The following is a 13,309-nucleotide window of genomic DNA, read 5'->3' as shown; positions in this document are numbered from 1 at the left end:
AAGTATGGTTTCAAAACAAGGTTAGGGTTTCAAAGTACGGTTTCAAAAGAGGGTTAGGGTTTCAAAGTAAGGTTTCAAGAGAGTTTTAGGGTTTCAAAACTGGGTTAGGGTTTCAAAGTAAGGTTTCAAGAGCGTTTTAGGGTTTCAAAATAGGGTTTCAAAACAGGGTGAGGGTTTCCAAGTGTGGTGTCAAAACGGTTAGGGTTTCAAATTAGGATTTCAAAACAGGCTTAGGGTTTCAATTTAGGGTTTCAAAACAGGCTTAGGGTTTCAAAGTAGGGTTTCAAGAGAGTTTTAGTGTTTCAAATTAGGGTTCCAAAACTGGGTTAGGGTTTCAAAGTATGGTTTCAAAACAAAGTTTGTGTTTTGAAGTAGGGTTTCAAGAGACTTTTAGTGTTTCAAATTAAGGTTTCAAAGTATGGTTTCAAGAGAGTTTTAGTGTTTCAAAACTGGGTTAGGGTTTCAAAGTCAGGTTTCTAGTGAGTTTTAGGGTTTCAAAACTGGGTTAGGGTTTCCAAGTAAGGTTTCAAGAGAGTTTTAGTGTTTCAAAACTGGGTTAGGGTTTCAAAGTCAGGTTTCTAGAGAGTTTTAGGGTTTCAAAACAAGGTTTCAAGAGAGTTTTAGGGTTTCAAAACTGGGTTAGGGTTTCAAAGTAGTGTTTCAAAACAGGGTTAGGGTTTCAAAGTAGGGTTTCAAGAGTTTTGGAGTTTCAAAACTGGGTTTGAGTTTCAAAGTAGGGTTTCAGAACAGTTAGGGTTTCAAAACAGGTTTAGAGTTTCAAATTAAGGTTTCAAAACATTGTTAGGGTTTCAAAGTAGGGTTCAAAGAGTTTTAAGGTTTCAAAACAGGGTTAAGGATTTAAAGTAAGGTTTTCAAAACAGGGTTAGGGTTTCAAGCAAAGGGTACTTAATTTGAAACCTGAACCCTCTTTTGAAACTCTTCTTTGAAACCTAAACCCTGGATTGAAACCTTCTTTTTAAACCATAACCTTACCTTGAAACCCGACTTGCACACTCTCACTCTCATTTGAAACTCTCCAAACCTTGACTGGAAACCCTACTTTTTACCCTTACTCTGAAACCATTGTTTGAAACCGTAATTTAAAACTGAGCTCCGTCTTGAAACCCTACTTTGAAACCACAACCCTTGTTAAGAACCCTAATTTATTTTGAAACAACAAATTGACCTCATTACCGATGCAAACATCCCGAAGTCTCTTCTGCCGTCATCTTGTCACCTTAACGTCCAGTAGTGAGGTGTACCTAATCAAGTGTCTTCTGAGTTGCCTATACAATCTAATTGACATATTTTGTAAATATTCCTCTCAGCACGGAATCCACGCGAAATGTGAAGATGCTTCATCAAGGCTGTAAAAAGCTGACAATGTCATCATGGGAAAGAAACGTTTCGCTGCGGTACTTTGGTCTTAAGTGCAGGGCATCTGCGAGAAGTGAAGACGTCTTCGTGAAGAATCTGAGGTGTTTATACAAAGGTATTGGGACACCTACTGGAGGAAAATGAGAAGTTTGAAGAAATTATTGGGACAGAGAGAGGAACTGATAACACTTTTCCACTTCCTGAAAGTGGAGAAGAAAATGTAGAGTATTGAAAAAAGTATTGGGACATTTCAACTCCGGGAACTGAAGAGGTCACCGAGGGTATCTCCAGCTGGAAGGAAGCCACATTTACGACCTCTCGTTCTCCAAACACAACTACAATCAACAAGTGGGTGAATATATATATTTTTTTTCAACAGGATGGTTCAACAGTGCAACATTTTCTTTATTCAACATTCCCACACGTGACACCTTCACTAACACGTCATTAAGCTCGCTGTCACCTTCCATCGAAGTGGAAGGAATCGACAAGGACGAAGAGATACTAAAGTGGATGAGGAAGAGTTTTGTTTCCATTTCAGTTCTATTGAAGAGGAATAGACAAAAAGTATGGTATTGTTTCGACCAGTCTCCATCATTGAGAGTCAAACATCAGGCCAAAAAGTTCAAGTCATTCGTGAATGGAGTGTAAAAGATGACGACGCGATCCAAATGTTCTCGTGGTGGTTCCTCACAGTCCTTTGACCACTACGGCCTTCTGGGAAAAGTTGTCCGTGTTGTTGGCGTCGCTGCGTTGGCGTCGCAGGTTGAGGAAGCTGAAGCGAGCCTCCAGGTTGAAGCCCCTCTTGGTGGCGGCCGTCACACGGCCGTTGTTGTTCTGGTTGTTGCTGATGGCGGCCGGCCCGTTGTCCAGCGTCACCTCGGCGCCTTCCGCCCGCTCGCCTGCGACGCAGGAGAGAAAGGTTGGGGCTCCTATGTCACAGACCGCAAATGGCATGAACACAAAGTTTGGTAATAAGGTGCCAACTATGTGAAACTAAGGTCACCCCCTATAATATATATATATATATATATATATATATTTTTTTTTTTAAAATGTTTTAAGTGGACTTTGGACACAGGTATTGCCTGCTACACCTACTGAGTGTTCGGGAAGCCGAGAGAAAATTACAAAATTAATTAAAATAAAGGTAAATAAAGGCTACAGGATGTGATAAAAGTACAGAAAATGTGGAATTTTGTACAGAGGTATTGGGACACCTATGAGAAGTGAAGAAAATGTGGAGTTTGTACCAAAATTTGGAAATGGAAAACAATTTTGGAGGTGGACAGAAGTATTAGGACGCCTACAGTAAGTAAGTGAAAAAGAAACTGAGGTTGGACAAAAGCAATGGGAAACTTTGAGGAAGTTAAACGTTACATTTGGGATAGTATTAGGAACACCTACAAGAAATGTCGAGTTTGGACCAAAACAAAGAGCAAAAGTTGCCTCCGACCACAGGTCACTCACCTCTCTCCAGGTCGCACTCGGGCGACGAAGCCCCGCTGCAATCGCTGCGAGGCCCCAGCACGGGCGAGATGAGGCCGAAGTCCGACAGAGAGACGGAGCCGGGCAGGTCCAGGCTGCAGGGCCTGGAGGGAGGCGAGGAGGAGGAAGAGGAGGACGACGGAGTCGGTGACGGACAGGCGGAGGAGGAGGAGGCGCGGTAGGAAGAGGAGGAGGTGGCGAAGGAACACGGCGACCGGAACTCCTGCGGGCTGCTGGGAGAAGAACCGAGACTGCACGTGGAACGCGTCTCAGAGTCTTCCTCGGACGCCACGCTGCCAACGCCGCACGCGTCGTCGTCGAAACACACCGACATCACTGCAGGGGGCGCCGCAGAGAATGAGTTGAAGGAAGAAAGAGGAAAAGAAGAGGATGTAGAAAAAAAACGGTGAGAATCGTCATCTGTTCCTTTTTCCCAGCTGCCCTTGAACGCACCGTCATGAGCGACATAGAACACAAAATGGAGGCTAAATGCCAAAGTGATTATTTTAAATCTCCTTAAGAGTCTCACACGCCATCAACGTACCTTGACTTAAGAGTTGAATTCATTTTGTAAACAAGCTTATAACTCAATTTACTCAAATCAATTTTCCCCATTTAAATTCCATGAATGCGATCCGGACCCCCAAAAACAAACACCATTTTTTTTGGTTACACATTTCTAATAGGGATGGACGAGTACCGATACCGGGTACCTTATTTCAAGGTATGGGGTACTCATGAGGGCTGCCGATACCAGCCACCGATACTTAAAACTAAACAAAAAAATCGGATTATCGAATAGGTCCTCCTCGCCAGTAGTTAGCGCTACTCATCATGTGCGTCTGAAAAAATGCATCACAATTATATGTCATTGTGTTCATTGACATTTTATGTATCAAAAGTACTAGTAGTATGGGTACTCAGTATCAGTAAATTTGTACATCCGTAGTTTGTAATTAAGAAAAGAAAAACAGCATTGTGTGGCAAAAAAAACACAATAAAATGTAATAAAAGACAATGTAAAGAAACAACCTGGTTTTATAAAGTGTAATAACTGTCCATATGGTTGCATTTGTGTGTGGGTGCCTTTAAGGGGGCGTGGCCCAGTGAGTGACATCAGGAACTGCCGTGACAAGCCAAGCGGCCAGTTAGTTCGCTGCGATCGTCTGCTCCTTGCGAGCGTTTTCATTTTGTTTGACTGTTTGTCCCATTCAATAAACGGCTGAACGTGCATCTGCAACTACAGCTCTCCTTTCCCGCAGGCATTACAGCATTTTATCGCTCAATATTTTTTCCCCCTTCACTACGGCAGTGGCGTATCTGAAGCTTGCGGATACGTCCAATTTTGACTTACGAACATTTACCGGAAATTCCCCACCCCGGCAAGCCTACACTGTAGTGAGGTAACGTCTTATATTTTTCTTACCGGAAATGCCATCGGACGATTGGTCCCCGGCACCGCCGAGGCCGTCGCCCTCCGCGCCGACGCCCCGTCCCCGCGGGCCCATGACCGAGCTGCGACGCCGCTCGTGGATCTCGTCCGAGATGGCCTCCAGGTTCCCGAGGGCCGCCTTGTACGCGGCCTTGGCTTGTGACAGCTCGGCCTGACGCTCGTCCACCGTCTTCTTCAGGTTCTGCGCGGGGAAAAAAAATGTGTTAACATGGCAGTCGGACGGTCAGTTTCGAAAGGAATGATGCAGAGCCCGTGTCACGTACCTCCAGCTGCAGGTAGAACTTGGCCTTCATCTCAAAGTAAGGCCTGTGGAGGAAAAGACATCAGAGGAGGAAAACACAAAAGAGTACAACATAATTGGATGCAAAACATTCCTTTTCTCTAATATTTCCCCTTTCTTCTTATTCATTATTCTCGCTGTCGGGCAGAAACCTTGTATGTCCAAATATGGCCAATTTGACATTTTTTTTCACAAATCAATACCATTGGTCTGTCTTGAAAATAGCTTGATAACAAATCTATTAACGCTCCAAATGCTGGAACTTTCTGAGAAGTGTTGTAAAACATTGCGGGAGACATGTGGCATTATGGCGCCTCAAGATTGAAAGCCTGGATGTCTTTTTAGACAGAGTGAAAATAAGTTGGATACACTTTAATAAGCTTATTTTCTTAAAAAGAGATTGCTGTCATGCTTTGGTGCAGAAACAATCAGCCATCAACATAAACTGTGTACAGATTCATTTCCGCCTATTTGGCGTGTTAGTCAGCTCAACACTGTATTTATTGCATCTCTCATTGCTTTAAGACCTTTGAAAAATATTTTGAGATGACAGAACCACAGTCGTTTGCGCCAGCGCCATAGTCTACCATTTTAAATCAATAACGGTGTGATAAATTAGCTATAAGCGTGACAAATTAGCGATAGAACATGATTTTGGGATGCTGTTGTGTTGATCTCTTCGTTGTACTTTTCAATGAAATCGCTTTCACTGTTTAGGTGTCATGCGGCCGTGTTTCTTACTTTGACTTGTTGATGGTGCGTTTGAGTTTCTTCTCCAGCTGCTTCAGACGAGCGTTGGCCGCCGTGTGATTGTCCGCCGTCTCCTTGTGCGCCACCTCGCTTCGGGCCTTCTCGAGCTCCGCCTCCATCACCTGCGACAGCCAATCGGAGCTCATTGGCCCGTTCTCGGTACAAAATTGAGTCGTGGAGGCGAAAGGAGCCCAAAGGCTCACCTGCTGCGTGGCGTGGTTGAGCATCTCCTGCCAGGCCGAGTCAAACTGCCGGCGGTCCTCATCCAAGGATGCGCTGTTCGGCCAGCGAGATGGTCTCCTTGGCGGCGCGCAGGACCTCGGAGGATCTCTGGAAGTTCTGCGTGGCCTTCTCGGCCTCCAGCTGGGCCTGGAGGCCACACGAGGGACTCGTTTAATTCTCAAGTGATTGATTGCTTTCATGCAAATGGTGGCCGCGCTCAATACGTGCTTGAGGTATTACTCGATGTCAGAATTTTTAGCCGGTATCGGCAGCCTTCACGAGTACCGGATACCTTGAAATAGGGCCTGTATCGGCCTGATACGATACCAAGTGTCGCTACTCATGCATCCTTCGTAAAAATCCATAAAAACAATCACTCTTCAACAAAAATCTGCAACATACAAGTATAGTGGATGTACGAACATCAGGACTCTGAGACGGACGTGCTAGCCACTTGTTCACCGTGCTGCTGTCCAGGTTCAATGCAGGCGATCACGTTTCTAACCATCCTGGAGGAGTCGCATCAAAATTTACCGATAGAAAACGAAATCTCGACTGAATCACTCCCTCAACAGCCAAAACACTGACATCGCCGCATGCTCCAGGCAACTCTATTAGCGTCGCTGGTTAACAAACGCTGCCTTGTTGTGGTCATGTGGTCGGAGGGGATCTACACTCGCCGCTGTTGTGTCCGCGGACCCTCGTCCAGCTGATGTTGTCGTCTCAACGCAAACGCTGACATCTCAAAATGTGCTAGTGCGAGGTCGGCTGCGGTCAAATTTCAGCGTGACCGCGTCATTGTTTACTGTTTGGCCACCAGAAACGGTTTTTCTGCTTAATAATCAGATCCTTACATGTATAAATATAAGAAAAAACTATTTTGGCTAACAAGCAAGCAAATGCAACATGACAAAGTCTTAGATTTTTCTGCTTTGTCCCAGTTTGCCTTCACAGTGACACATTAGCTTCAGACCATAAATTCTGTGTTCATAATCAACAAGGGAAAAGATTGGTTGATGCTTCGGGGCTGTTTTTCTTCAGGTGGAAATAGGCCAATTATGAACAGGTCCAAATACCAATCAGTCTGTCAGTGTGAGCACAAAACCTTCTGCTGGAAAGTGAAAACATGTCAGAAAAGGTCTACTAGAAGAGCTGAACTTGGTGTTAATCAGTGGGTTATAGGTCACCATTAATGGTGGAAAAAGTTTTGAAAAGATTTATATTGGTCTCATTTTTTTCCCTCCTCATCAACCTGGCAGGTGATCACAGGTGTGTAGACTTTGTATCTACTGATTGTTATTGCTAGCATGACTTATCAGTGTGATGCAAGCACGCACACACACACACACAGATAAAAAAAAAAAGGTCAAATGGAATGAAAAAAGGAGCAAGTGGGATGGGAACTTCATGGCAGTGAAAGCAGCTCACTCATCACTTTGCTCCAGAACAAAGCCTGGGAAGAGAATTTTCACTTTTTAGCTTCATCGCGTTGACCTAAATGAGTCAGCTCACATCCTCGCATCTTCCCCCAGCATGCACCACACTTGACCCCAATGCTAATCTCGCAGTTCAATAGAGCCCCTGTGTGTGCTCATCCTAGTGACATTTTCTAGCACAGTAAACCGTCGCTATTTGGTGGGGATAGGGACCGAACCACACTGCAAATACGGCAGTTAATTTTATAATGTTAAGAATTGCTTATATTCATTCCGTACATTCATCGAGGGCTGCAGCTATCCAATATTTTTAGAACTGATTATTCTACCCATTAACCCATCGATGAATCAAGTCATCAGATAAAAACGGATTTTGCATTATTAAAAACTAAAATGCACATGTGAGGTGAGGGTATTGTTGTCTACTTAGGGTCCCATCCTCAAGTTCCACACTATAATCTTTGATTTTGAGTGTGTGTGTGTGTGTGTGTGTGTATGTGGTGGGGGATGACTCTGCAAGTGAGTGCAGGTTAGTGGCTGGCTGTTAACTGGCAAAGCGTTAGCTAGTCTGCATGTCTGCATACACACGTTAAGAAGACTTGTCCGAAAAGAGTAAAGTAGCCATTTTAACATTAAGCTACAACAAAAACAGCTTTTTCAACTACTTTTAACTTTTTTTTTTTTTTTTTTTTAAATCCAGCCCATGAAGCCAGTTTAACCTTGCAACAATTTGGTTTGAAGTGGCCATTTTTTGGGTCATGATGATCAAACAATTTATCCCTAGAGATTCTTTTCGATTCCTGCCAAAATTTGACCATTAGCCTAACAGCATAATTGCCCAAGTCATTTTTTTTTATGTTTTAGGAAAACAATAAATTCAACAAACGAGTCCAGTTGCCTCGATTCAACCTTTGCAGATTACCACGCCCTGGATGACTGACAATCGTATACAAAGAAAAGAAAAAAAAAAACATTTTTCGGAAGCACATTGCTATTTTTTATTGATCTTGTTCCACTAAGTTAAAAATGACTTTCCAGCAATTACGCTGTTAGGTTAACGATATTGGACGGATAGCAATCAATTTCAGATTTTTTTCCGTTTTCGTCATTACGAATCATCATCTCTGAGGCAACTCCAAAATATCAGAGCTTGACCAAACGCCTTGAAGGGCCTCCTCCAGGCAAAAATGTATAGCCGAAATAACTCAGATTTCCTTCAAATGAGTTACTGAGGTTGATTCCACTCGTTCTACAAAGTCTGTACCGCTACTTCCACGAGTTTCCGCCAGTGACAATTCCGAAGATTCAAACACAGTTCAAGGTTGACTTCCCCCAAAGGAAACTCACAATCGCCAATTTCCTGGCAGCCAGAAGCTGCTATGCAAAAACACCAGTCTTGATTTTATCTCCCAGAGACAAGGAGCATCAGTGTTGTGGCAAATCTATTTTTATCTGATGCAAACAGCATCAGGGAGTCGCGTCTAATTGTGTCAAGGATCGTTTGTGCCAAGCCGTGTGTACCATCAAAGACATCAGCGCACAACAGTCTTTTTAATCCAAATAGCGCACACACACAACTCGCAATCACACAATCAAAAGGACTTCGTCGTCACGATGAGCGTCTCCTGACTTTTACTGCACACGTCACATCAAGTGTTCTGCAAGGTCAGCACAAGGTCAGCGACTGGCTCCACTTTCTGCAGAGACTCTATTCAAGTTAACGTGGTGAATTATGACTATTTACTCATATCTGAGTGCAGCTTTGAAGGCTCAAAGTGACACAGTAACGTCCTCGTTTAGTGGCTATAAAACTAAACGGCGCCACTCCTCTGATCTAGTCATCCTCTTTGTTAAACAGTTAAACGTTATTACGCAGCACTTTTCAAAGACTTTGGCCTCAAAGTACTTTACAAGGGCAAGTGGTGACAACCATAAAATGTCAGCAATAAGAGCAAAAAAAAAAAGTTTAATAGGACAGTCAATCTACAACAGAATCATGCTATTGACTTACTCATCCTGTCTGATTAAAGAGAAAATGTCTGTCTACCAACTCATCCATACTTAGGCTGCATTTGTGTCCGCCAGCCTGTCTATGGTGTTTCACATTATACGTTAGCATGAAGCTAGCGGACTTTCGTTTGCCGAAATGAGATGTTTTGGTTCAACAATTTGGTGACAACATTTATTGTAAAATGTTTAGTTCCTTGTTTTAGGTGTCAGAATCATAAAGTCAACTTCAACTGGGAATTGAAGCGTACTGTGGATGAGACGCTTGTCTTCTTTTTTGCTTCAGGTGATGTCCCTTCGCGCTTGTCGTGCTTTTGTTGCGTGGGAGACGAGGCTGAATAAAGCACGCCAAGCAAGAACGCTGAGCCTCTTTTTGGGAGAAATGTTCACTATCTGCCAAACTGCACAAAAGTACGCTACAAAAAATATCTTTTCATTTCCGACGGCAAGGTATCGCGCGATACTACAGTAGTATCATTATACCCTGCAACCCTTGTACAGTTTATGCAGTACACAATAAACATATGAACTGTTTCTGAGAAAAAGGAAGTGACTACTGTGGACTTTCCAGTTATAACATTCCTGCATTTACACAAGAATGAAGGTGCTAAAAGTCAAAGCGCCAGCATGTTGTTTCAAAGTAGAACAAAAGAATTAAAAATAACTGACCTGCCGGGCCAGACGCCGAGCCTCCCAGTACGGCTTGGACTCGTCCACGGGCTTCCCGATCTTGCTGAGCAGCTCGTCCAGCTTAACGGTGGCCTCCACCAGGACCGAGCGGAACTTCTGCCTGGCGTCCTGAAAAAGCAGACGGTTGAGTTTGGTGATTCCAAAAGTGAAATAAATCTAACTGTTACAATGTCTTTTTTTTTTTTTTTTTTTTTTTAAATCCAGCACATTTGTTAAGTAGAGTTCAGTTGTATTTACATTTTAAGTACAATACATTTAATCTTTTAGAACTTTGTTCTCAAATATTGAGGTGCAAATATTCCTTAATTTTAATGTGCAATACATTTTATATGAACAATTATTTAAGTATAGTGTTTTCCCATACTTAATATTATTTGAAAGTATTTTAATGTTGCTCATTATGGTTAATGTGAATACAGAATCCCGTCATCAGACAGAGATTCCTCTATTTGCTGACTTCACCAAGACATCATTTGGTAATAAAAGAGACGAGTGAGACTTTCACCTTTTTTATGACGTCTCTTGACCTACAACCAGATAAAAAAGTAAGACGTGGCACAGATTGCTCACACGTTGATTGAAAATAGGATTTCTTAATGTGCACAGTCACATTTCCCCCCTCACAATTTAATTTCATGCTGCAAAAAATGCCAATGAAAGCAAAGCAACATTTTAGATTCAAATACTCGAGTTGTCAAAAATTCAATCACGGGTGCGAGTCATTATCATCAAAATTGTAATTGAGTTGACCGACAAATGGCTACAAATGGCTCATTGAATTTTTGCAGCTTACAACTGTAATGTCACATCTTCCCTTTATTATTTATCAGGCCTTGGGAACGGCACTGGGTTGGGCAGTTTAAATGAAATACTACACATTAAATAGTAAAGCATATTGTAAATAAATACCTTTTTTTGTACTTAATGAGGTGGCCAGGTGTTATTACACTTTCGTAGTCATTTTTAGGAGACTTTATTGAGCATGCAGGTCAAGAAAGCAAAAATTTAGATTGAAAACAAATTTAAATTCTCAAGGATTAAAGCACATATGTGTTGAATCACCAACACAAATGTGGAAATTCCCCATTTGAGGGACTGCACTCATTTCCAAAGTGTGTGGAACAGTGTGAGCGCTATATTAGCCACAATAGACACACAGCACATGGCTCACTGCACGCCAACACACTGACCTCCATGGCCGTCTCGCATCGGTTGATGTCGCCTGACGACTGGTTGAGTCTCTCCAGCTCGCCCTGCAAAACGCCACACAGACCAACACGTCACACCACAATTTCTCCACAACAACAATAATAATAATAATAGCGTCACCCCGCTATATCGCGGTTCATTGTTCACGGACCTACAAAATAGATTTTTAAGCGATGTTTTTTTTTAATGGGTTTTTAGAGTTTACAGGCAAGTCGGAATTTACAGTTGTGTGCTGTCAGTGTAGTACCATGTTGCGCCACAACATGCCAGGCAGCACTCAGGTCGACAGCGAAAGAGTGGCAACAGGCAGAAAGAAATACTTTAAAAGGTATTTTAATTAGTGTAAATGTGTTTAGTGTGTGGGATAAGTAAATCTCTCTCTGTCTCTCTATCCATATATATATATATATATATATATATATATATATATATATTTATATATTTATTTATTTATTTTATTTTTTTAATTAGTCTCGCCATAGTGAAGATAAAATGTGACTTTATTATTATTTTTTTTTACACTTGTAGACTCTTAAGAATGTTCCTTAACGGTTTTACGATCCCCTACATTTCTGCTGGAAAATAGATTTGTTCTGTTTTGATTATGGGAAGAGTGAATTCTGAACGACGACTCTGTCGAGCTGCATGCCAGAACCATTTTTTTCTGCTGTGAAAGAATTTTACAGATCACGTTTGTCAATTGTTGATGATAAAGAATTAAATATAGAAATGTTCAATTGGCAGGTGTGTTTGCGCTTCCTGTTTTGACGACCACAGAGAGGAATTTTTTATTTCAACTTGCCCTTATATTTTTTTTTCTCATAACTAAATTTGACTTTTTTTTTTTTTGCCGTGCCTGTTTAAAAAAAAAAAAGACAATATACCTTACACTGCAAAGTTCATATACTGCGGTTAAAGATAAAAAACGTGTCTTTGTCTGTAAGAAAATTGGAGGAACCTTTTGTTGGTCAATTTTGATTGTGTCAGGATAATTTTAGTACAGTTCAGTTGTATTTAACTTGTAAGTACAATCCATGTACAATCCATCTTTAAGAACTGTTTTATTTGAAAAAAAAAAATTATAAAATGTATTTCAAGTATATCCTTTATGTGAACGTATTTTCTATTTTCTAATATTTTAGAACAGTGTTAAAAGTTCAAATAATGTTTTGTTGTTGTAATAACATAACTCAATAAATAAACATAAAACATCGTTGTTGTTTTTTTTGTTATCGTCAGCTGCCATTCAGATTTCACATATAATATTAATTCATTGGTATTTTAGAAGCAGATACAAAATGGATGGCAATAATGTGTGGAAAAGGCTTACAGATGTCGTCAGTCACAGCAAAAGACAATTTCCAACATATTTGACGTCGTAGGTTTGAAATGAGAAACATTATATGAATGCCAGGGAGCGTGTGTCTACCTGGATGCGGGGGTCGACTTCTTCGTCCTCGTAGTCCATTGTTCGAAAGCCGACAAAGACCCGGCCGACAGTCGGGAGATGGTCAACAAGCCAGGCCACCAAAACACATTCCGCTCGCTTGCTTTGTTTCCTATCTCCGAACACGACGGAACCGAAGAGAACCGAAGCGTGGCCCGACTGCCCTCCTCTTCCTCCACACCGTTTCCTCCAATACAGCGCGGTACATAAATGTCGCTTCTTGTTTTGTGTGATTGTTGACCCGCCTCTTCCGCTCCTGGCTTGATTGACAGCTCATCTGTTCCACCACTTCCGGTAACGCCCCCTCACATCCATATAGTCCAGCCAGTTTCGCACGCTGTAATAACTGTGTACTCTTTCCAAATATCAATCCAACTACATTACACGCATTTTTTTGGGCATTTACAGCGTGTTCTGTGCACCTTAAAATCATTTAAATAGTTAGTTTTTACTCTTTGTGCTCTTGGACCTTGTAAAAGGTGATCACATTTCAAACACACACAGATAATGGGTTCCAATCAGGAGCACAGTGTGACTGGTGCTGTTCTTTGGACCCTGTCAAAATGTGCCTTAGCACACACACACGGTACTGTATGTACGACACTGTATGTAGGTTATTGACATTGGCTTCTAGTTCTCAGGAAAGGCAACAGATGAGGCTTTGTTATCATCGCACAGCAGCACTTTCGTGGGCATCTCATCCAATTAGACGCAGCACCCAGAAATAAGGAACACAGTTGGAGGCCCATTAGCATTACTTCCATGTCGCCTCCATTGGCAGCCATTGGCTGTCCAAGGGACTGAGACGCTTTGGGGTTCGCAATCGCAATTACGTTTAAGTGAGATCGCACGTGCGCGTGTTGGCACCAAAGAGTCGATCGTATGGACACGCACACACACTATGAGAAGACGTTTGAGCATTTACTTAATATCCTTAATGTCCATCTTAA

General features: G+C 42.0%; 1 protein-coding gene across 1 annotated transcript; it reads right to left on the bottom strand.

The window, feature by feature from the left end:
- Positions 1 to 1,531: 1,531 nt before the first annotated feature.
- On the bottom strand, positions 1,532 to 12,463 carry LOC133401564 (SH3 domain-binding protein 5-like). The gene is given in 10 exon segments (XM_061674725.1): positions 1,532 to 2,279; positions 2,848 to 3,201; positions 4,292 to 4,499; positions 4,582 to 4,624; positions 5,340 to 5,470; positions 5,552 to 5,617; positions 5,619 to 5,717; positions 9,683 to 9,811; positions 10,894 to 10,956; positions 12,342 to 12,463. Coding segments are annotated over 10 exon segments (1,344 nt in total). The 5' UTR covers positions 12,381 to 12,463; the 3' UTR covers positions 1,532 to 2,067.
- Between the last annotated feature and the right edge of the window lie 846 nt (positions 12,464 to 13,309).

This window comes from Phycodurus eques, chromosome 4 (assembly GCF_024500275.1).
Source record: "Phycodurus eques isolate BA_2022a chromosome 4, UOR_Pequ_1.1, whole genome shotgun sequence".
Taxonomy (NCBI): Eukaryota; Metazoa; Chordata; class Actinopteri; order Syngnathiformes; family Syngnathidae; genus Phycodurus; species Phycodurus eques.
Note: the sequence above shows the minus strand (reverse complement) of the source record. Positions and strands in the feature narration are given on the sequence as shown.